The sequence below is a fragment of the Rhinoderma darwinii genome, chromosome 4 (genome assembly GCF_050947455.1).
Source record: "Rhinoderma darwinii isolate aRhiDar2 chromosome 4, aRhiDar2.hap1, whole genome shotgun sequence".
Taxonomy (NCBI): domain Eukaryota; kingdom Metazoa; phylum Chordata; class Amphibia; order Anura; family Rhinodermatidae; genus Rhinoderma; species Rhinoderma darwinii.
This window is the reverse complement of record NC_134690.1, coordinates 333,988,465-334,014,457: the sequence shown is the minus strand read 5'-3', so window position 1 is coordinate 334,014,457 and position 25,993 is coordinate 333,988,465. Positions and strand designations below refer to the sequence as shown.

The 25,993-nt window shown below is 42.9% G+C and overlaps 1 protein-coding gene across 1 annotated transcript in view; it reads left to right on the top strand.

Moving 5' to 3' along the window:
- UTRN (utrophin) overlaps positions 1 to 25,993 on the top strand; it is a 603,028-nt gene that overhangs the window by 68,616 nt on the left and 508,419 nt on the right. Inside the window, exons 3-4 of the mRNA XM_075862837.1 lie at positions 1,458 to 1,519; positions 21,958 to 22,050. Of these exons, the coding sequence (XP_075718952.1) occupies positions 1,458 to 1,519; positions 21,958 to 22,050 (155 nt within the window). The remainder of the gene's footprint in view (positions 1 to 1,457; positions 1,520 to 21,957; positions 22,051 to 25,993) is intronic.

Here is a 25,993-nt window from a genome sequence, read left to right as displayed (position 1 = left end):
GACGCCAGATGTCCCTGCCTCTCCGCGGAACTACTGTCCCGTATTGAAAACATGATTACAGTACGGGACAGTTTTCCCGCAGCGAGGCAGGGACTCCTAGAGTCATAGATAACTATGATGCTAGGAGCCCGGCTCTGTGCAGTGTGTCCGGTCATACGGACAGTGTGTGTCCGACATACGGACTGTATATCACAGACCAAACTCACTTGTGTGTGAGGCTCCTTAGGCTAAGTTCACACGTTTATGTATCCTGTTAAAAGGTATTGTTATTTTGGGGGGTCAAATTTACAATTAAAACAGGACGTACCTGGACACAAAAATTCTGCAGACTTCTTTTTTCTGACTTGTTGAAAAACACGCTCTAAACGAATCCTGTTTTATTTTTACAGTAGAAGTCAATCATAGCATGATGCAAACGGATAGACACCCTGTTGCATGTTTTAAAGATATCTTTTTTTTTTTTTATAATCCTAAAAAAAAAAGAAACCTTTTAACAGGATGAAAAAATGTGGTGTGAGCAGAACCTTACATAAATGTCTACAACATACATCTACTGTCTATTTACATAGTTACATAGGTTGAAAAAAGACACAGGTCCACCAAGTTCAACCTCACTCAATCAATTACACGTCATTCATTTCTAGATAAGCTGCTGACATTATCTGCCATTACTACCTCTTAGGGTAGTACATTCCATAGTTTCACTGCTCTAACTGTAAAGAACCCTTTCCTGTACTGATGTCTGAAACTCTTTCTTCCACACGCAATGAATGTCCCATTGTACTTTGTAATGTGAGACAATAGTTTATAAAAGGTAAAAAGAGTGAATACTTTATCTGCTCAGTGTAAATCTGATCACTGGGACTTCCACTGATCCAAAGGTCTACAGCATTTTACAGTGGAGCATAGCTCTCACCTGTGTCATTTTTTCGGGACAATTGATTACTAAACTCTCTATATTACAATTCCTAAAATGAACACTATTGGAATGCCTGAGTCTATATGCCAAATTGTTGTTTCTTTGCATTAATATTTAATATATGTATACTTCACAAATAAAGTACACTCCTATTTTCACACCAAACTTTGGTGCATTTGTTACCTTCACAATTGAGAAAAATGTACATTTATGTAGAAAATAGTGTACTTGTAGTGTGTACCAATATGTATGTATAAACTCTGTCTATAAATTCTGTACCTTCCACACTTGGCCACCGTAAGCACATGGCATGTTGGCCCTTGGTCTACATTTTAACTCATGTAGGTTTGATCCAATTTGTAATATATGGTCAGATATTTCACTTGCTTCTTCTTCCCGGCCAGCTCACAAGAAAAAATATGAAAGTAAAAAATCCTGCAACGTACGGTGCTTAAAAGTTTTCATAACAGACTTTCTATAAACTGTTAAATTACGTGCCAACCTTGTGCTAATTTGTATCACTTTTTTTTTTTATCAGATGAACATAATGACGTACAAAAGAAAACCTTCACAAAATGGATAAATGCCCGTTTCTCAAAGGTAAGACAATTTACACCATAGCTGAAGATCCATCAATTGTTAGATCCTTGACTGATATGGTTTGGCAGCTGGATTATTTCCTACAACTAGACTTTTTGTGTAATTTGTTTACTTGATATTATGACACTGATGGTGAACAATTCTGAATCTTTAGATCATGTAGCTTTCGTAGTCTTCATATCTTTTAGCTTTTAGGTTTCTAAAAAAAATTTTCATGGCCTAAATTGAGCCTAACCTCAATTTAGGCTCAATTTATACCACATCTGTGAAGCACGTTCAGTTTATATGCCTGAAAAATCTCCCAAGGTATGCGCCAAAGTGCCCTTAGACTTTAATAACCAAACCTATGACAAAAAGATACCCTTTGGCCAGTATACATGGGGCTCCTGCAGGACCAGCTGTTGAACAATGTAGTTGACTGTGTATTGCAATACAACTTTTTTTTAAAAAGGATGTCACGCTGTGTGCACCTAGCCTAATGCCTCATGCACACAACCATTGTGCCAATGGTCCCATTCAATTTAGCAGGTGAACCGGGTTCGTGAAAAATGGTCCGAGTCTCCGATCCGAGGAAAGATAGAACATGTCCTATCTTTCTTCGGATCACACTCGGTCGTGTGCATGAGGTGTAAGATTGTCCTGTGTGACTATGTCTCTTCACCAAAAATATATGAAATAAGCAACTAATATGCAACTATCAGGGGTGTAGCTAGAAAGTGCTGGATCCCATACCAAACTTTGGAATCACCCCCTGAACATTCACCAGTTCCATGTGAAAGTTAGGGTGTGGGCCCACATGACGGCTGAGTCACAGTAAAAAAAAGCACAATATCTGCAAAAACTCCTAGCATGACCTTATAAATAATCAGTGCATGCTGGGACAATGGTGCCACACACACTAGAGGCCACATAAATAGAAAATGCAGGATGGGGCATTGGAGGAAACCCCAAAATTAATTCAGACCCTAGCCTAGAAACCAAAATTAATTCAGACCCCAGAGCAGATCTCTACATTGATCAGACTAAAAAAAATAATAAACGCAGATCCCTTAATTAGACACCAGACTTGACCCCTAAACTAATTCAGATCCCAGACACCTAAAAATGAATCAGGCCCTGAAATTAATCAGACCCCAGATAAGACCTCTAAATCAAAACCCAAACCCTTAAATTAATCAGACCCAAGATCGGACCTCTTATTAAAACCCCGAAATTAATCCGACCCTAGATCCCACAAATAAATTAATATACACTAGTAATTACTTACCTTTCCTTGCTCCCGGCTTCTCTTCTGGGCCCAGCACACAGGGCCCTGATGCCAACCAGCATCAGGATGTTGTATACCATGCAGCATACTATTTGCTGACACTGCTTAGCGTCAGGACCTTGTGTGTCGGGCCCTGAAGGACCTGATGTGGCAGGGAGGCCAGTAAGGACTATGGCGTCTGGCCGCAATTGTGACCGCTGCAAACCCTCTAGTTACGCCACTGCAGCTGTTTATTGCAGGGTGGCAGGGAGGACTGTATAATATGTACCATGAAACTTGTGAATGGAAGCATAAGGCAGAGAGAGGGATCATGATAACCTGGGATGGCCTTAGGGGTGTGTGACCTGCGCTGTTTCACAGGATGCATCAGCCAACCATGTTGAAAGGGCAACTCCGATGGTGATTGTGCATGAGTGTTTTTAGATTACTTTATGTATGGAACTGGTATTATGGTCACTGGTGATATTATTTTATCACTGTATGGTGGTGTTTATGTAGACAACTACTCAGTACATTATTTTGGCAGTGTATGCTGGTGCTGTCCCTGTTATAGAATTGTTATTTAGATCATTTTATGATTGTTATCTGGCCAACCTATTGCACTTCTATGTGGGCACCATCCTATATAATGCTGATAATTAGGCACTGTATGTTATTGTTATTTGTTCATTTTATGAAAGTACACCATAACGGGGGGAGAGGGGCACCAACAGAAGGTCCACACTGTACACCATCCACCATAAGGTCAGCCTTGTGAATAACAACTCCTAACTGGTCAGTCTTCATTATTGCACTGGTGCGCTAGTTCTCTGTCCTAACTATAGTAAAAGATTGACTTATAAACAAGATATTAGGGCAGATTTATTGATCCTCTCTAAAGTTAAGACAACGTAAACTTAGACCAGGTTGTCAGAAGATGTGGCAAATTTATCACAGTGGCGCACAATGTATAATAAATTTGTCACATTTTGCAAGACATGTTAGACCTTACCCTTCCTTATACCACATCTAGGTTAGTTTAGTTTTCAACAGTTTTTTTCCGCTACATTTTGGCGCAATTTTGGCGCACAATAGCGTATTTGAAGCCATGTTCACCTACTGCTAACAACACCCTCTTTCCTAGACGCTTTAGAAAAGTGTCTAGTGAGGGCCAAACATCTGTTCTTTTTGGCACATTCTTGTAATAAATATGTCTAAACTAAATGCGACATCTTGCGCCAAAATACAATAAAAAAACAGCCGCAGCCACAATAGAATATCTGTTCCACTGTTTCTCATTAGTTTAATTGATCGTCTTCTAGACGTCAGTATCATAATCGGCAATTGCTTACTAGTGATTGCTTGGAGTGAACTGGGCTTCGCTTGCCTATAGCTTTATCAGCTCTGGATTTAAATCAAATATTTTCTCTTTTATTCAGTGAAAATGACTATGTAAATAAGCACTTTGTGAATGCACAAGACGCGTGGAACAGTTGATTGAAAATCATTGTGCTGTTGCAGGAATTTCCTGAGAATGCCAGAACCATGATGTATTCTGCTCCCACACCCAGCAGAGTCGTCTTTAAACTTTTCTGTTGTTCAATATACAGTTTTCCATGGCTTGGTCCAAACATTTTTATAGCAATTGTAAATAATTAAAGCATTTATTTTACTTAGTTACAAAGAGAATTAAAGCAAAAATACACTTATATCTATCTGAAATTACAGTATGTGATGGCTACGTGCCTGCATGAAATCCCAAACATCCATAACGTTACATTTACACAGATCAAAGGCCAGTACTGACTTCAGCATTCAGATATATCCCCAGTTATCAGTATATTTACAGTAATACTGTATGGTGATGATTAACTATAGATCAATGTTACATACAGACCTCAAACTGTAGTAGTCAAGGTACATAATGGGCCAAAACCTGAAAAGGGATGTTTTATTTTGTTCAGTATCCAACCTATAAAACGTTACTTGTTTGGAATCCTAGTTAGCAGGCTTCATATAAGTTCTTTAAATTTAGGGAATAATGGAAGTCACATTGTGACTGTGACCTTCCGGCGGCTACAAGTCGCCATGTAGCCACAGCCTTAAAGAGGCTCTGTCACCAGATTATCAAATCCCTATCTCCTATTGCATGTGATGGGCGCTGCAATGTAGATAACAGCAAAGTTTTTTTGTTTTTTTAAAACGATCATTTTTGCCCAAGTTATGAGCAATTGTATATTTATGCAAATGAGCTTTTCAATGGATAGCTGGGCGTGTTTTCTCGTTTTACCAACTGGGCGTGTATTGTGTTTTTACCAACTGGGCGTGTATTGTGTTTTTACCAACTGGGCGTGTTTACTGGTTTTACCAACTGGGCGTTGTGAATAGAAATGTATGACGCTGACAAATTAGCGTCATGCACTTCTCATCGTTCCCACCCAGCTTCTTTCACTGCAGACACACAGCGTGACGTCACCCACAGGTCCTTCAACCTTGGCGTCGGACAGAGAAGATACATCGGCTCCAGGCGTCCGAGAGGCTAATATGCTCATCTCTAGGGAGTTTACTATGCTTACCTGCACACAGTGATGCTGCTGCAGATTCAACTGTACCCTCTGATGCCTGTCGCCGATATGTCTTCTCTCTTTCGACGCCAAGGTTGAAGGACCTGTGGGTGACGTCACGCTGTGTGTCTGCAGTGAAAGAAGCTGGGTAGGAACGATGAGGTCACCCACAGGTTCTTCACCCTTGGCATCGGAAGAGAGAAGACACATCGGCTCCAGGCGTCAGAGGGTACAGTTGAATCTGCAGCAGCATCACCGTTTGCAGGTAAGCATAGTAAACTCCCTAGAGACGAGCATATTGGCCTCTGGGATGCCTGGAGCCGAAGTATCTTCTCTGTCCGACGCCAAGATTGAAGGACCTGTGGGTGACGTCACGCTGTGTGTCTGCAGTGAAAGAAGCTGGGTGGGAATGATGAGAAGTGCATGATGCTGATTTGTCAGCGTCATACACTTCTATTCACAACGCCCAGTTAGTAAAACCAGCAAACACGCCCAGTTGGTAAAAACACAATACACGCCCAGTTGGTAAAACGAGAAAACATGCCCAGTTGTCCATTGAAAAGCTCATTTGCATAAATATAAAATTGCTCATAACTTGGACAAAAATGATCGTTTTTCCCACAAAAAAAACTTTGCTGTTATCTACATTGCAGCGCCCATCGCATTCAATAGGAGATAGGGATTTGATAATCTGGTGACAGAGCCTCTTTAAAGAAATACTTACTCTGCTGCACATTACTGCCAGGATTCAACTAATGGAGTAATTCAGCAGAGGAATATCTGGGTTGATGCCACCAATGTCTACATGAAGATGTTGTGCCCAAGCAGTGTCTGGTTCTTCTTGTTTCCTCTGTTTTCTGTGTAGTCCGGGCTAGCAGCTGATTTTCTTACTACCTGACCACATTCACTTTCTAGGCATAGTCTTAAGATTTAGGCTGGGTTCACACGAGCATGTTCGGTCCGTAATGGACGGAACGTATTTCGGCCACAAGTCCCGGACCGAACACAGTGCAGGGAGCCGGGCTCCTAGCATCATAGTTATGTACGACGCTAGGAGTCCCTGCCTCTCAATGGAACTGCTGTCCTGTACTGAAAACATTATTACAGTACGGGACAGTTGTCCCGCAGCGAGGCAGGGACTCCTAGCGTCGTACATAAGTATGATGCTAGGAGCCCGGCTCCTTGCACTGTGTTCGCTCCGGGACTTGCGGCCAAAATACGTTCCGTCCATTACGGACCGAACATGCTCGTGTGAACCCAGCCTTAAAGGACGAGTAAACAGGGTTTCCTTATGTGTTGGCCTATGATTCTCTGCTCTTTCTACTATATATTCTGGCTCATGATACCACTCTAGTGCTTGAGAAATAAGATCCTCAATTATTCCTTTGTTATTTACAAAGATTCTCTTTCTGATCTTGACCTATTACAAATTCAGGACTCTCATCGACTGTCTTGTTGATCTCCACTTATCCTGATCCATTCCTACCACCTGTGAACATATGCCGTTCGATCTTCTGCCTTACTGAAATTACAAGTTTGCCTGTCGACTTTTCTGGTCATCAAGCGTGTCCTGTCAATAATTGCTATTGGAGATTATTTTTCAGATTGCAGATTCTCTCCGACAAAGACATCAACACCTCCTTATGGGACTTAGTCACCAAGAATGTATAATCTATTAGACTCTGCACCCCAGAATTGCCCTAAGACAAATCCAATAGCATTAAAGCAGCACATTTGGAACACAATGCTTTGAAACGGGCAATGTACAAATTTCAGCACAACTACAGAAGTACGCCACATTCAACAACTATGGCTTCTCCTGCCCATCTACCGTTCAATAGTACTCCTCGCATACGTATTTATGATGTCACTACCCATGAACTACCAGTCGAGTCCACAGACTCCATTAACAAGGAGAAAATGAAACAGTATACAGACAGCTCAGCCGTCTCCTATGCAAAGGGGTGATAAAGTTTTCGTATATCTAATGCAAAGCAATAAGACTTCTCCAGCGTATGAGCCTGAAGGAAAGTTGCTGTTGGATTTCATCCCCGAGTGCCTCCTTTTTATGAAGACATTAAAAAGAACCAGTAAACATTTTTGTTCAATAGCCAGAACCATATAAATGTTTCAAAACATCCTGTATTTATTTTAGTACAAGAGCCAGTTGGATCAGAGTCAGCCTGTAAGTGGTCCTGTGTCTGATTTCCCCTTACACTGTCATCCATATGAGCAGCGCAGACAGAGCCTGTAAACTGTGGAGTGCTATTCATCTATATTTTATGCCATGGTAACTTTTGTAATGCACTTTTAAAGTAGACTATAGATCGCACTGTAATAACGGAGGATATGATACCGCTACTGAAATTAACCATATGCTTCGTGGTTCAGTTAGAAGAGCAATGACAATGTGATCCTTGCAAAAGGCTGAAGTATTGAAATGAGGAATTAAAGGAACACTAAACCTTGAAACGAATGATAAAACAAACAGAATAAAGACTCGCTTACACTCTTTGGTCTTCTAGTTTTTCTGCATGTTCCTGAAACAGTCTTTTATAAATTGTGCAGAGAACAAAGTTCCTTCTGATCGCTGACGACTATGGGAGCAGGGTATAACGATGGGAGGGCTTAGCATTCCTGGCATGGGCGTGGCTAAAGGCTCATGGGCCCGGTGCAAAAGTCCTTCTTGGGCGCCCCCAACTTCTCTTCATGGCTGATGGTCCGCAGCTTTCAGCTGCATCACTGGGTCTCCTAAGTGAACCATCCATGCAGCATTAGCAGCCAGGGGCTTCTTAAGACAGATGCAGGGCCCAGCAGTCAGTATCACACATGATTGGCTTAGATACAGGGCCCAGCAGACAGTATCACACATGATAGGCTTAGATACAGGGCCCAGCAGACAGTATCACGCATGATAGGCTTGGATACAGAGCACAGCAGAAAGTATCTTGCATGATAGGCTTAGATAAAGGGCCCAGCAGACAGTATCATGCATGATAGGCTTAGATACAGGGCCCAGCAGACAGTATCACACATGATAGGCTTGGATACAGAGCCCAGCAAACAGTATCTTGCATGATAAGCTTAGATAAAGGGCCCAGCAGACAGTATCATGCATGATAGGCTTAGATACAGGGCCCAGCATACAGCATCACACATGATAGGATTAGCTCTCAGGGCCGAGGATAGTATTGTTATACTTACTCTCCTCGCTCCTGAATCGGGTCCTCGTCATCTCTAAGCTAAGCATGGGGGGGGCGTGGCCTAGAGGTGAATGTGAGAGGACGTGTGTGACCGGAGCTCCTGCTGTACTCATCCGTTAAAGTACATATATCCCGTAAAACTCAGGGAAAATAGCTTCCCTAGGGGCTTACCAGAGTCTGGAGGTGGAGGAGCACGAATACCCGGTCATAATGACGCGCTCTAAGAAGCAGAAGTCGCCGCCAGCGAGTCCCGGGTCCCGCGCTCAAGATGGCGCCGAGGAGAAGGAAGGCCGCAATAGAGGCCTCCGGCAGGAAGTGGTGGAAAAGCTGGAGAGGTTCGCCCGCACGCCGAGAGCAGGGGGGGCGGCTGCACAGCAGCGAAAGTCGGCTGGAGATCAGGCAGCTGGAAGCTCATCATATGGATCCAGGTATTCTCCTTTGGCGGGGGACATGAGAAGTGAGGAGGAGGAGGAGGAGGAGGAGATGAGTGGCGCCATGCAGGATCAGCCAGGTGTTGGAGGGAAAAGTGGAGTAAGGAAGGAGGAACCCTCCCTAAAGGACATTTTGGCAGCGGTGAAGCAGAATTCTATGGTCCTTAATACCTTAGCAAATCAGATGGGTGGATTGAAGGAGGACATTTTGCTGCTCAGGAATGATTTGCAGAAAGTTGCGGAACGCACCACTGCCGTGGAAGGGAGAGTCTCAGACATGGAGGATGCGATTCCTCACATAAAGCAGGATGTACAGGCACATTCGCAGGCAGTGGCGACATTGATGGCTAAGACAGACGATATGGAAAATCGGCTGAGACTAAATAATGTGCGCCTTGTGGGGGTTCCGGAAAGAGTGGAGGGAACGAATCCGGATGACTTCTTCGAAAAGTGGCTGATAGACACATTTGGTAGAGAGGAATTGACCCCTTTATTTGCGGTGGAGAGAGCGCACAGGGTGCCGACCAGACCTGGCCCTCCCGGAAGGCCGCCGAGACCGGTGCTGATAAAGATTCTACATTATAAAGATAGAGACAAGATCCTGAGGAAAGCTAGAGAATGTCAAGACATCTCCTTTAATGGGGTGAAAGTGTCCTTCTTCCCGGACTTCTCTTTGGAAGTACAACGGAAAAGATCACAGTTTATGGATATAAAAAGACGACTAAGGGCATTACAAGTGCAATATTCGATGATGTATCCTGCCCGTTTGAGAGTGGTGGCGCTGGGAACAACTTCCTTTTTTGAGACACCGAGAGAAGCGGTTAGATGGTTGGATAGCCATGAAAGTCAGCTGAGACCGGCAGAGGGACGGCGTTGATCCGGAACAGACCGGCTGGCAAAAGGAGGCTGGGGATGCAGGACTGAACCAGGTGTCGTAGGAAAAATTGCAAGATTTGGCATTTGATTGGACTTGGAGTTGGAGGGCATGGTTGCGGGGACCGCGGAAGACCGGAAGAGGAGGAATGTGTTTACGGACATTGAGGGGTATTGATATGCTGAAGGGATGGTAGTTTATTTGTAAATGGCAGCGGGAGGGATGGTCAGTTAAGCGGGAAAAGCACATAACGAGTTATGGCATTGTTGAATGTATGGTGGGCGGAGTTGACCTGCCGATGTTTGTTATGGGTAATGGCAGATACGTTCTGTTGCCCCAACCCTTGGAAAGGGGTAGGTTTACGGGGGAGGTTGCAGGGGGGGGAGGGGAGGGTGCAGGGGGGGGAGGGGAGGGAGGGAAAAAAGACCCAGCCGGTCGGATATGTAAAATTAAGAGAACAGGATAGGAGGAGCTGTGATATGTTGAGGGATGATGGGATCACTTAATTGTTTGTCCTGGAATGTACGGGGCCTGCGGGAAGCCAGAAAACGACAGGCGGTATTTGATTTTATTAGAAAACAGGAGTCGAGGGTGATAGGACTACAGGAGACACATATGACTAGGGATTCAGTTTCCATGATGCATAGGGCCTGGGTAGGACATAGTTTTCATTCTTACCATACTACATATTCAAGGGGGGTGAGTCTTCTCATACATAGGGCAGTGCCATTTGTATGTCACGACTCCTTTCAGGATGGGGAGGGGCGGTATGTGGGGGTACACTGTACTTTGTATCATTGGAATTGTGTGTTGGTGGTGTTGTATGTACCCCCTCCGTTTTCTAGTGGATGTATCAAGAAAGTGGTGGAGGAACTGGCTAGGTACCCGGAGGTGCCGTTACTAGTGATGGGGGATTTTAACGCAGTATTGAATACCAATATGGATAAATTTGGCATGACAGGGGGAGGTGTAACAGCTTTTGGCCATCTGGTTGCGGAAATGGGCTGGCGGGACATATGGAGGGATAAACATCCAAATAGCTTTCAGTATTCTTGTGCGTCTTCCACATATCAGTCTTTATCCAGGATAGACTTAATCTTGTGCTCACCGACAGCGGTACCATTTGTAGCTCAGATAGAATACTTGCAAAGAGCGTTATCGGATCATTCTCCTGTGTTAATGAAGGTAGAGACGGAGGAGAGGACAGGGCGGGGGCAAGGGTGCTGGAAACTTAATGCCTTTTGGCTAAAGCTGATAGACAATAAACAAATTTTAAACCTCATAAAGGAGTACTTTCAGTTCAATTCAGGAACGGTACCGCAAGAGATACTGTGGGACGCGATGAAGGCGTGGCTGAGAGGGGTGTTCATCCAGCACATTTCAGCAGTAAAAACACGGTCTAGACAATTAGGAGAAGCACTGTTGGGAAGGGTAGAGGAGACAGAAAGGCTGCATATAATAGATAACACAACAGACACATTGAAGCATTGGGTGGAGGCGCAGCGGTTGTTAAAGCAACATCAGTTGGAGAGGGCAGATAACAAAAGGATGTTTTTAAAACGCCAATACTATGAGGAGGGGGAAACTACTGGACGGTTACTGGCAAGGATGGCGCAGGCTCAGAGGGAGAATAATTACGTACACACCATTAAAGGGGAGGGGGGGAAGTTGGAGACTGATACAGGACAGATTTTGAAAGTGTTTCAGCAGTTTTACTCAGATTTGTATGCCTCTAGGGCAGAGCACACGCCTCAGCAGCTGGAAGAGTATATAGGGGAGATAGAATTTCCTAAGTTGGGGGGGGAGGAGAGAGGGACATTGGAGGAGCCAATATCTCTGGAGGAAATACAGGCGGCTATAGGGATACTAGCCAGTGAAAAGGCGCCGGGGCCGGATGGTCTTCCGGTGGAAGTTTTTAAGGAATATGGGGAGGAGCTTGCGCCGCAGTTACTGGCCACTCTTTTAGACAGCTTCAATAGGGGGCGGCTTCCAGAAACAATGTATGAAGCGACTATAGTAGTTCTGCCTAAAGAGGGGAAGGATCCTCAACTCCCGGGCTCTTATAGACCAGTCTCACTGCTGACGGCGGATATTAAAATCATGGCGAAAGTATTGGCGCTTCGACTAGCTAAAGTAGTAGCTGGGGTGGTACACGGAGATCAGGCCGGTTTTATGCCATCCAAATCGACGGCGGTAAATCTGAGGCGGCTGTTTTTGAATCTACAAGTTATGCCGGATAATCGTGGGGGGAGAGCCATAATGTCCTTAGATGCGGCCAAAGCATTCGATTGTGTGGAGTGGAATTATTTGTGGTCAGTTCTGGAAAAAATGGGATTTGGCCCTAATTATATAAAATGGGTAAAATTGTTGTATGTAGCCCCGACAGCAAAGATAAGGGTGAATGGGGTGTTATCGGATCGGTTTGCGCTGGAGCGGGGAACGCGTCAGGGATGTCCATTGTCCCCATTGTTGTTTGCGTTGGCAGTGGAACCCTTGGCGTGTGCAGTGAGACAACATGAACAAATTCAGGGGTTGAGATATGGGGGGGTGGAGGAAAGAATTGCATTATACGCAGATGATATGCTGCTATTCATGGCGGATACCGAACGCACATTACCGTTAGTGATGGCCCTAATTAAGCGGTTTGGGAAATACTCAGGACTACTCATTAATTGGTCAAAATCGGCCCTAATGCTCATGGACCCGGGGGATGGTCAGAATGGGGAAGAGGAGGTGGAGATACCTGTGGTGAAGGAGTTTAAGTATTTGGGGGTGAGGGTGACGGCGAAAGTACAGGATTATATGTCCCTTAATGTAATGCCACTGTTAACAAAGATAAAAGCCAAAGTAGAGGCGTGGAATAAGTTGCCCCTATCGGCTCTGGGTAGGACAAATTTGATTAAAATGATCCTTATGCCCCAGGTGTTGTATGTACTACATAACTCACCGGTATGGATCCCCAAATATTGGTTCAGGAGATTGCATAACCTTTTTAGGGACCTAGTATGGAAGAAGGGGGTACCTAGGATTAAACTGGAGAAATTACAGCTGCCAAAGGAGGAGGGGGGCCTGGCTGTTCCCAATGCTTGGGTGTATTATTTAGCTGCCCAATGTCAGCATTTCTGGGGGTGGGAGCAGGAAGAGACATGGGGGTCCAGTGCGCGCATCCTATCATATCTGGGGGGGGGGGGAGAACCCGCTGGCAGGACTGGAAGCGCACAGATATAAACAGATGGCGAGTACCAGACCCACTCTGCTTCTCATACATAAGGTGTGGTGGCAGTGCAAGCAATTGCTGGGGATAGGGGAGTGCACTAAATATACACCGCTTTGGAGAAATGCTTATTTGGGGGAATTGGGTAAATTGGAAGGGATGCAGGGGTGGGAGCAGCAAGGCATAATACGGTTGAATCAGTTGTATGAGGGAGACATACTCAAATCTTTTCAGCAAGTAAGGGAGGAGTTTCAACTGGACTCCCGCATGTTTTATCAGTACCTGCAGATTCGGCACGCAGTGCAGACACAAGCAGTCAGTGTGGACCTGACGATGCATGCCGCGGGGGTGTTGGAGCATATTGCAAAGGCAGTAACATCAAAAGGATTAATCTCATTAGTTTATCGCAGGTTGTTGGTGGAATATCTGGGAGATCCTATGGCAACAGTGAAAGCAATATGGGAGAGGGATGTGGGTCCTATTACAACAGACCACTGGGAGGCGGTATTGGCAGCAACAAGTACCTTGTCCATTAATGTAGCACAACGAAGATCGCAGTTGTTTCTGATACATAGGGTGTACAGGACCCCGTGGGTGCTGAAACAAATGGGATTAAGAGCGGATGCAAAATGCCCTAGGTGCCCGGAAGAAAAAGCAGACATCCTTCATATGTTCTGGACATGTGGGAAGCTGGGGAGTCTGTGGACGGAAATATTGGAACTAGTGGGGAGAGTGTTTGAGGTACAGATCCCATGGGATCCTGTAGTAATGCTGCTAGGGTATGTTGGAGATTTGGGGGGAGATAGGATGTCAGGGTTGGCAATTGCTAAAATACTGTATCAAGTTCGGAAAGGAATTGCAAAGCACTGGCTGGATGCGGAGCCACCATCAAAACAAGAAATCATAGGGGCACTTAACTCACAGGTTCTGATGGAGTATAGGATATACTCCAAGAGGGGGTCCAGGGTCAAGTTCGACAAACAATGGGCTAGGTGGATTGATCAATCTGGGTATGCTTCTGTGGAGCTAATGACACTAAGGCAACAAGTGCAGGTATAGGGCCACTGAGGGGAGAGGATTGGAGAAGTGGTACTGAGAAGATCGGCTGGGGGGGATACAGGGGGGAGTTGGGGGGAAGGGAATGTTTGGTTAAATGTAAAGAATTGGGTCTGTTGAAAATTGCTTGTACACTGTATGAGAACGTACAATGACCTGTAATAATGTGGAGTTTTGTTGAATAAACTTGAACTGATTAAAAAAAAAAAAAAGCTAAGCATGGGTTCTGACACAATTCAGCGTCACGACGTTGTGTGCCGAAAGGCGTGAGGCCGAAAGGCGCCAGGACTCAACCCTGGCCCAGACGCCGACTAGGAAGCGAGGTGGGTAAGTATACTGTTACTGAGGTGACAGAGGTCTGTGTAGTTTACAACATAGCCTCCAGTTACTACAGTAACTGTGAATATATGTGGTGTGGGGGGCCAAGGGCCCCCCTGGTTTCAGGGCCCACTCGCAACTCCGACTGCTGCGACCCCTATAGCTATGCCACTGATTCCTGGTCTAATGCAGACATAGCAGGGCGGGAAAGTTCATTCTGTAGCCAATTACCTTGCAGCTAGACATCAGCTATCAGAGCGGGAGGAAAATGGCTGATCTGCTGGGATATATATAGAAGAATTCTTTATATATTTATCTCAGGTTTGATTACAATATCAGACAGAATTCGATCAAATTACATTAAATGGCCCCTATTATTGTATATTTACAGCATATTCAAAGACAAACGCAATATAAATATGAAATAATACATACAAAGCATATGAATGGCTGCTTCATGTTTCTGTTTCAGTTTTGTTTCTAGAGAGCAGACATGCACAACATGCAACATGCAGCCCACCGCAGGTGGGGGTACATTTATAATGCACAATATGTTTTAATGTTAGGCATTGACAGGGCAGGTTGTAGTACTAGTTTAGGCCAAGGCTGCAAGGTAAGATATAGCACCATAATATAGCACGTAACATGTAGTACCACACAGACGGCTTTTCTTGCTAATTTTCTTGTCCTACATAAGATGCCTTATGAAGTAGGGCTACATTATTTCATTGTGCCATAGCCACATTACAACCCGTTTTGGGGATGGATGGAATACTATGTGATATTGTTATGTGATCATATGTCGTGTCACCCACTAGCTTTAGACTTCAGCAGGACATAAACATCCAATAAATGTCAATTGAAACAAACATTTTCCACTATCGTTCCCGATTGTTGGCTATTATTTGGCCAAATTAATTTTTTTGTTCAAGCAACTGATAACTGGCAGAAAATTAGTAAGGTGAGGTGAGTGGACGCGAGCGCTGGCGTCTCCTGAGGTGGAGGCTGGGGCCAGCGCTTGCCGACTCGTGGCTGCGGCTGTCAGGGGGGGGAACGGAGCTGACCGCCCGCAGCCACAGACATTACAGTAAGTATATTGAGAAGTTTATTATTTTAGCATTTTGGGTAACTTTTTTTTCCCCAGAAAACCCCTTTAAAGAGGCTCTGTCACCAGATTTTGCAACCCCTATCTGCTATTGCAGCAGATAGGCGCTGCAATGTAGATTACAGTAACGTTTTTATTTTTAAAAAACGAGCATTTTTGGCCAAGTTATGACCATTTTTGTATTTATGCAAATGAGGCTTGAAAAAGTACAACTGGGCGTGTTTAAAGTAAAAGTCCAAGTGGGCGTGTATTATGTGCGCACATCGGGGCGTGTTTACTACTTTTACTAGCTGGGCGTTGTGTATAGAAGTATCATCCACTTCTCTTCAGAACGCCCAGCTTCTGGCAGTGCAGACACAGCCGTGTTCTCCAGAGATCACGCTGTGTCGTCACTCACAGGTCCTGCATCGTGTCAGACGAGCGAGGACACATCGGCACCAGAGGCTACAGTTGATTCTGCAGCAGCATCAGCGTTTGCAGGTAAGTAGCTACATCGATTTACCTGCAAACACCGATGCTGCTGCAGAATCATCTGTAGCCTCTGGTGCCGGCTCGTCTGACACGATGCAGGACCTGTGAGTGACGTCACAGATCTGCACTGCCAGAATCTGGGCGTTCTGAAGAGAAGTGGATGATACTTCTCGTCAGAAAGCCCAGCTAGTAAAAGTAGTAAACACGCCCCGATGTACGCACATAATACACGCCCAGTTGTACTTTTACTTTTCAACACGCCCAGTTGTACTTTTGCAAGCCTCATTTGCATAAATACGAAAATGGTCATAACTTGGCCAAAAACGCTCGTTTTTTAAAAATAAAAACGTTACTGTAATCTACATTGCAGCGCCTATCTGCTGCAATAGCAGATAGGGGCTGCAAAATCTGGTGACAGAGCCTCTTTAAGGTTAAAAAGCTTCTTGCTGATACTTATGTTAAGCAATTCTATAAAACACAAGCAAAAAGACAGAAGGCCATATAAATATGTATTACAATATTAGTAAACTATTATCGGTTTTTATGTGCTTATTGTTACTTGTCTCTAAAAGTTTAATACAGGAATTGTTAGCCATGACTCTCCTTCCAACATCCTTAATGGTGGTTCCAGAGTTCACTTGATGAGACTCGCCAAAATGAAATTACTGAGCAGGACTTAAAGACTTCAGAAATTAGTAGCTTGAATGTGGTTTGTCCTTAAATTACCTTAGTTCTAAATAGTTTTATTAATCTTCTTCTGAGAATTGAAATTCCTAAAAAAAACAACAAATCAAAGGCAGACAAAGTTTTAGACAAAGTGTGGCCCTGGGTAAAAGTACAGTAACCATATAGTGATAGATACTAGGCACAGACGGTCGGCAGACCATAAAAATGAGTACTGTACAGTTACACAGTTACATAGTTAGTACGGCTGAAAAAAGACACATGTGCATCAAGTTCAACCAAGGACCCACAGGTGACGCCTTCTTGAAGTCGTTCATTTTTCCGTCTTTTCCATTAGGCCCAGACTGCCATGACATCTTCTTCCATCCACAACTTGTGTCTGCAGAATTTGCTGACCAGGCATCTTTTTCTCCTCGCTTTTTCAGCACACTCCCTACATTTTCCTAACCAACACAAGCTCCCCATCCTAATGCTACTCCTAATTCTATGTCTCTTCATTTGCCCCTATTACTGTACCTGCTATGTTTCACAGTTCCCCCAAATATTGTATTTAATGACTGTGGCATGCATGCTGCTGCATAGGGCACAGTCGGCAGACTCTCCTGTGTCTTATTCTGTGCCTTAGGACCTTCAATTGTGGCTCCCTATCATAATGCTAACAGTTTATAATGATTATTGTTTCTCAGACCATTGGGTGGACCTCAACGTGATGTGCCCACCAGTTGCTGATGAGACACAGTTGGGTTAGCAGTTTTGACGGGAGTGATCTTATGCTGCACAGAGTTTTTTCTAGCTGCACAAATCCCTTGTTTAGCAACATGATTGACTCCTTTTGTTCTTATTTTAATGTTATACTGAGTTCAGAGACCAATGAAGAATAACTTGAGATACATTTTTCATTTTGGTGTGGAACTTGGCCCACTGGCTAGGCCCAGGTATCACCGTATTCTGATTGGTGAGGCCCAAGTAGGAAAATGTTGGGAAGCCTTGATCTAGATACCTATAGGTTCTGTTAAATGTGATCTGGCCACCTTATTCCTTAGTGATGTATGGAAAAGGCATAGTATGACTAGCCTCCTGCCGACAGTAGTGATTTCTAGTAAACATGACAAGCAGAAGTTGGACTATTCTTTCCTAAAAAGCAAGTTAAAGGCTAGATTAAGGGATAACAATAATTTTTATCCTAAAGAACGTCTTATACAAACTAAGGCTGCATGCACACGACCGCTGTTTTCGTCAGTGTGCTAGCCGTTTTTCTAACGGATAGTACAGAGAGCCATTAATTTCTATGGCTTTATACACACTACCGTGTTTTTCACGGATCCGTGTGGGGGGCTGTGGAACCAGGCTACAAAACTCAAAACAAGTCCGTGTTTGCAGCTTGATCTCACACATTCAAGTCTATGGCGACGTGAAAACCACGGATATATGGAATGAATGTCGGAGGACACACTGATGACACACGGACCGCAAAAAACGGACAATGGATCTGTTGTTTACAGGCTGGCAAAATACAAACGATCATGTGCATGTAACCTTAAAGTGTTTTTCTCTCGAGGGACATTTATGACATATCCACATGATATGTCATAAATGTCACATAGCTGCGGGTCCCACCTCTGGGACCCGCAACTATCTCTAGAATGTGGCCCCTAAACCCTGTTCTACTTCTTTGTATTCCGGCTGACTTCCGACCATGAAGGAGAAAATAGCGTAGCTCGCTGAGCTACACTGTTTCCCTAAGCCCCATACAACTGAATGGTAGTTACAGAAACAGCGTAGCTCACATGTAATCCGACTATGTAATCAGGAAGTGGCCGGGAGTCAGCGTGAGCACAAAAAGCTGGAACGGAGTGCCCCATTCTAGTGATAGGTGCGGGTCCCAGAGGTGGGACCCGCATCTATCCTACATTTATGACATATCCTGTGGATATGATAGACTGGTTATCCACAGCACTCACTTGAGCGGAAAACAGCTACTCAGTTTCAGCTGGATGCTTGTTAAAGACTCCTGCGGGGTCGAAATGTAGCACTATTGATATTGGGATGTGTTAATAAACACTTTTTTACTTTTGCCATACGGATGCTGTCTTCAAGTTTTTTGCTACAATATCCTGTGGATATGTCATAAATGTTCCACATGGGAAAACCCCTTTAAATAAAGAGGTTTTCCCTCCATAACCATTTACAGCGCTCGGCTATCTCCATCAGTCCCATAGAGAATGAATGGAGATGAAGCATACATGCGTGACCGCATCTCCATTCAAACAGGGGACTCTGGTCCCCCATTCTTGTGATTTGTGGGACCCCTAGAAATTAAATATTTATCAGCTATCCTGTGGATAAGTAAAAAGTTCTTATGGTGGGAAAACCCCTTTAAATACTGTACATGCATTTTTTCATACATTGCTTCAAGTTTCACATAAAATCCTCCCAGGGAATTACATGTGCTTAATAAAATAAAACTGAAAACCACTTGATTTTGTTTCTAGTTCCTGGATACTGCAGTCTAAACTTTCCGAGCCTGGGATTATAAGGGGTTTGAAAGTCTTGAAATAGTTATCTGTAAGCATGGAAACAGTGGATAGTTTTGATACACTTTTCAAGTTGAGAAAATACAACTGGTAAGGAAAGGACTCTGAATGGAATGTGCTGCATAGTTTTTCTTAATAAAACAGTTTGGACTTGTTTATGAAGCTATAGGATAATATAAGTTAACCCTTTTAAAGCTCTCACTTTCTATTGCACTATAACAGCAATTTTGATGATACTGCACTACAATAAACATTCCTGTTACATTACATTTTACATATAGGCTTTGCCAGAAACCACTGATTTTAGAAGAATCTGACGACAATCTGTGTATGGGGGCATCCGACATGCACAATCCTTTCTTTTGCCATGAGATAAGCGGCTGCCGACAGCTATGTTATTTGTAGGGCTAGCTTTATTCCTGTTCTAAATGCTGAATAATGCAACTTTAAAACCGTGCCGTCAATTTTCAAGCTAGTTTACTTGATCGACTAACAAAATTGAATAACCTTTTACTACCAAAATGCCCCCACATACCACCCCTTATTCCTGAAGTTTTCTCGATTCCAGCGCTGTAATTTTCATTTTCTTTGGCCCTCCCATTGTCCCGCTACGGCCCCTGCTCCGCTTGGCGCAAAATATGCTAATTTTGAGTAAAGGTACAGAGAGGAGGAGACCTCATCTCTACTCAGTGGGCATTACCTCAATCAGAGCGGACAGCCTCACAGTGATGCAGAAGACCCACTTTGATTGGACAGCGCCACAGTGATGCAGGAGGCAATGCCTACTGAGGAGAGATGAGTTCTATGAACGGGTTCCAGACTGATCGTGTTTTTTGTACAATAGAAGTCAATGGCAACAGGATTTTAGTAGATAGTCCAGTGCTTTTCGGAGTCATATTTTCTCCATATCTTTTTGTAAAGGGGTTTGCCCATCAGGGACATTTATGGCAGATCCACAGGATATGCCATAGATGTCAGATTGATGTGGGTCTCACCTCTGGGACCCGCACCTATCTCTAGAACAGGCCCCCTAAAACCCGTTCTACGTTTCTCGGTTCCTGCTGCCTCCCGGCCACTTCCTGATTACTTGGTCAGAAATTACGAAAACAGCATAGCTAACTGAGCTACGCTGTTTTCATAACTCCCATAGAAGTGAATGGCAGTTACAGAAACAGCATAGCTCGCGTGCTATCCTGCATCCGTAACTGCCGTTTGCTTCTATGGAAGTTATGGAAACAGTTTTCCTGATTACATGGTCGGAAATTACGAGGTGGTACCAGAGGCAGCGGGAACCGAGAAAGGTAGAATGGGTTTTAGTGGGCCCGTTCTAGAGATAGTTGCGGGTCCCAGAGGTGGGACCCGCATCTAGCTGACATTTATGGCATATCCTGTTCATATGCCATAAATGTCCCTAATGGGCAAACCTTTTTAATTATGTGAACAGTTATAACAACTACTGTTTTTTCACTATTATAATTAATGTTGTGGGGATTTTCTGGTATAAATATACTTCCTGTTTTTTTTCTCGCTCTGAAGAACCATAACTTGTGCTTAATGTCCAATTCGACTAAAAATGAAATAAAGGAAATTATGGTCTCTGCGTCTTTTGTAGTATTGTTTATGTATATATATATATATATATATATATATATATATATATACAGCATGTAGTCTGACAGGAAACACCACACATCAGGTGCTAAATTCTATTTATTTGTTGTACGTTTATGCTTAAAGGGAATGTGTCGCTAGAATTTTATTTTATTTTTTTAGTTAAACAATTATTATTTAAGTGATTACACATTGTTTTAATTTTTTCACAAGTCAGGAAATATTATAAATTAGATTCTAATTTATAGCATTTCCATGTACTGGTCACTTGAGGGAGCAGTTCCCAAAATTTCAGCATGGTCAATGTGGTAAAGCACATTGCTTTATGCTGCAAATTTTGGTAGACACACTCGCTCTAGTGTCCTCACACAAGCCACCCTCCCTTAATCTGGCTAGTGCCAGGAGAAGGAGGGGGTTGAATCTTCAAACCTCCTACACTATGTGCCGCCATTTTCTGAGCGACTGCACAGTGTAGGAGTATTAGATATACTGTCTTCTTAGCACTGTAACACGAACATACACAAATATACACGAACATACACGAACATAATACACACGAACATAATACACACGAACATAATACACACATCACATACACGAACATAAATTACCTGCTCCTGCCGCCGCTGCCGCCTCTGCTCCTATACCTTGCGTCTTCGCTGCCTTGAACATATGGCCGGAAGCCGTGACCGGAATTCGTCATATTACTGTCCGGCCGCGGCTTCCGGTCCACATGAAAATGGCGCCGGATTTAGCTCTGCTAACGAGATTTGTATTGGTCTGTGTGGGAGCGGCGCATGCGCCGTTCCCACACAGACGGCGTACGCTGCAGAGAATGGAACGTCTCCCGTTCGCATTCTATATGGGGATGTATGTGCCGTATTCCACCTCTGTATGTGTCGTTAATCGACACATACAGAGATGAAAAAAAAAATGGCAGCCTCCATAGAGAAGTAAAAGTCAAAAAAAGTAAAAAGTAGAACACAAGAACACAAATAAATAAAATTTATTTTAATATCATACTAAAAGCAATATTATAAAAAAAAAAAACATTTCATGACACCTTCCCTTTAAAAGAAAGCTTCAAATGATTAATGTCTATAATTTTTCTTTCTCTCATTCCATAGAGTGGAAAAGTACCAATCAAGGACCTGTTTGTAGATCTTAAGGATGGAAGGAAACTCCTGGATTTGTTGGAGGGACTCACTGGAACTTCTTTGGTAAGTCCAAATTTGGTAGCGCCCATTCTGAAAAGCATGCAATGTTCTCCTCAGTAATGTGTGTTTATAGTGACAATTTCTCTGGCGAATATCAATTTACAATAAATTTTAAGCCAAACAATTATTAGCACATTATATTACATGTAGTCTAGTAGACAGTAAGAGGCACTAATTTCCTTTGACAGTGGCAGTAAAACGTAAGAATAATTCTAAATAAACGGTTTTTTAGGTTATAAAACGGAACGGAAGATATTGCAGCAAACTTATCAAATTGGTGCATCCTGTATGAAAAATTTGGCACATCTTGCTAGACATGCTAGATTATTTTCTCTTCCTTAGTTTACACCAGTTTTTTTGCGCCAAATTTACTATGCATTTTTGGCGCAAAGTGTCATATTTAAGCTACACCCATTTGCCAGACTACATCCCATTTCCAGTTAAGCCACGCCCCTTGCCAATCACTGCACACAAAGTGTCTAAAAAAGTTGTGGCGCACAACATGTACACCAGAATCCCGGCTCAATTTAAGCCAGAATTCTCGCGTATTTTGATCAGTAAATCTGCCCCATTGAGTTAAATTTATTATCATAATCAGTGTAATCTTGAGGCTGATCACAACAACACTTTTTTATATTGGAGCTGACCTTGTGATCAGCTGAATGGCACAATAATGGAATAAGAAACCCCCAGCAATCAGCTGCTATCGCCGGGTAAGGCTCAGGCTCGCTGCAAGAGGGGGAAATGTAGTATTACATACCATCCATTCAAATAAATGATTGTCCATGTAAGATATGCAAAGGCTGATTGTGCCAGAGAGGGAAAGAAAGACGCTGATTGGGGGACCCCCAACTATGATGTTCATATACTCTAATAGGGTCTATGGAAAGGGATAGTCTTGATAAAGAAACTAAGTAGAGAATTTCTAAAGGTAGACATGCGCCTCAAAGAGGATCTATCAGTAGTTTATTATTGCCCTATCTCCTAACTTATCTAATAGGCGCTATGATGCTGATAACTACAGTGTAAAAAAAAAAAATCAAAAACGTTTCTTATTTGCAAAGTTATAAACATTTTTCTAAATATGCTAATTGAGCTATACTTGCCAAATAGGATGTTACTCTTTCTTTTCACTCTTTTGAGCGGTGTAATGTTTTCCTCTCCTCTTCCCAGCCCAGCAACACAGCGTGATCATACATTATACAGCTTCTATTCCAGACTGTGTTTTCAACTGGTGATACCTCCGGTTGTTTCACAGCTAGAACTGCAATCCTGGTGCCATATGATTAAGATTAGAATCTTTCATATGCCACCAGAGTCACTGTTCTAGGTGGTCCACAGCCGGAGATATGGCTGTTTGAAGTGATCCCCCTTCCCTCCAGCTTCAGTCTCTCACATTGTGTGAAGCAGCTTCATGCTGATAGGACAGCGTCAGAGGCTGTGAGGAAGCTCCACCTCAGGAGAATCACTGGTGTTGACATCCACTTCGCTAGTATAGCCTCATTTGCATATTTAGGAAAAAGCTCATAACTTTTAAAATAACAAACTTTTTTGGAAACAATTTTCACTAGTATCATCAGTGTGACAGCGCCTATTAGATTAGCTACGAGATTGGGCATTACTAAACTAGTGACAGATCCTGTTTAAGAACACTTTAACCTATATGAGGCGAAGTCAGAAAAAAAAAGTTCCCCACTAGTCTTGTGTGTTGATTGTAGTTGGATTTAACACGTTAAAGCTTTTTGATGAGGTCTTGTGTTGTTGAAACAGCTGAATATTAAAATGAATAGGTTAAGCATGTAATGCATGGGCGCCAGGACTGCCCGAGGAAAATAATAGGCCTAAGTTGGGACCATTCCTGTTGAAGTAGTTATGCCCTAATTGATCATATGGACAGGGGTTGTCCTCCTGAGACAACCCCTTTAGGGAGGAATTCCATGTAACTTGATATCAATAAATAATACAGGATAATATAGGATACTTTTCAACTGGTTAAGGAGTACTGTAAAGCCCTTGGATAATGTCAGTGGATTCTATAACTGACATTTGGCTGCACTGACTCCCAATGTGACTGCCAGACCCCCTTGAGCATCTGTTCAGTTGTATTTGATTTTTTCAGCCGATTTGTTTTCCTATTATGAAAAGTGGCTTCAGAGGTATCTGGCAGCTGGTCCACCATCCTTCATAAAACATAACATGCACGTTCAACCAAGCCGAGCATGCATCTTAATGTGTGGATCGGGGGTGATAAATATCAGCCAAACAACTTTTTGCTGGCACATAACTCATACCTTTGGGCAGCTTAATACTATGCTATGCAAATGACAGGAGATAAAGTCTCAATGTGTTTCATAGTCAGCATGATGTAATTCCCTACCTATTCCCATATGAAACTAGATCACTTATTATGTCTCAAGGGAATTATGTATTCCATCAACGGGAAAGACATCCTTAATGTTAGATAAAATACAAAGTGCGGTATTGCCTACACAGAATAGTCTTGTAAGAACATGTCTCCTTATTCTAATAGTTATACAGTTGCAGCAACAATATCAGAATGTGTCTTACTTTCTCCCCGGTAGGTATTAGATTCACATGAAACAGACCATAGTGATGGTCATCAGAGAGAAATATGCTTTACTTTGATTCAGGAAAGTTCCATATTAATGACTCCCATACATTATTATGTGTCTTTACCATACTTTGGCACATATTGCTATTTTTATTGTCAATATTTCTGCTCTTATAAAAATACTGAAACATATGTATGAAAATAATGAATCTAGAAGATTTAAATTTTCCTTTTATCTACTCAAATTAAAGGAAACATATGCTACATTTAAACGGGCTTTATAGTTTAAAGGGGTTATCCCATGAATGCAACCCCTTTTAAACTGTCGTCGACCAGCTGTTACCGCTAAGGGAAATTTCATCGTGCTAGACATTTTCCCTGCAGCGAGAGATGTATCATTACATGGCGACCATTCAAGGTCCTGAATGGGGTCCACCTTCTATGAGATTTATATGCCACAATAGGACATATTGTTAGAGCTTGTCCTAATGAGACGACTCCTTTAAAAGATCTAAATATATAGTCAGCAGCTTTCTAGGCGATCGGTGTGCTCCTAGTATTCTGGGGACCGCTGCCTGGAGATTCTGTGCCGCAAGTCCGAACCTCCTTGTGAGGGTCAAGGGTGAAAACCAGGGATCCCTTAGACTCATCACCCTAATTGAGCCAGTGCCAAAACACATGTGGCCTAAAAATAAATGTACTCTATTTTGCCCCCAAAAAATGTAACAGATTGTTTTTGCCATTCATCCCTCATCCACATAAACAACTCTAAATGGAAGAGAAATTGTTCTCACTGGATATATCTAAATAATTTTTTTTATAGAGACTTCGTATGTGATGAACGTCATGTAAATAAACCATTCTCTTCTACCTGCCAATTATTTCGATAGTTGGCGAGGAGGGGTCAGAATAGTTATACCACAGCTCTACAAAAGAGGGCAGTGCAGCATATTTCCCTAGTGAATACACTGTAAGTAGTTTATTTGACTGTTTATAATATGATCTCACAGTGTTTACACTCTCACAGAGATTATTCGGAGTATCACTTTAAAACAACACAACACTAACAGGACAGTACTATAGCCTGTTATGGTTGTAATGGTATAAATGAAAAAGAAAAGGGCCCCTAACTGGACATGTGGTAACACTCTTACAATACAAATGTATTTTGGGTCTTTGCATAACAAGTACAAAATGATTACAACCCAGCCATATTTTAGTAAATGTCTCTAGATCAACTACTAGTTATGAAGTATTAAGGCCCTTTTACACCGGCCGATGCAGCGAGCGCCGATCAACGAGACATCAATGATCGGCGCTCGCTTGCTCCTGTTACACGGAGCTATGATCGTTACTCCGATCGCTCGTACCCAT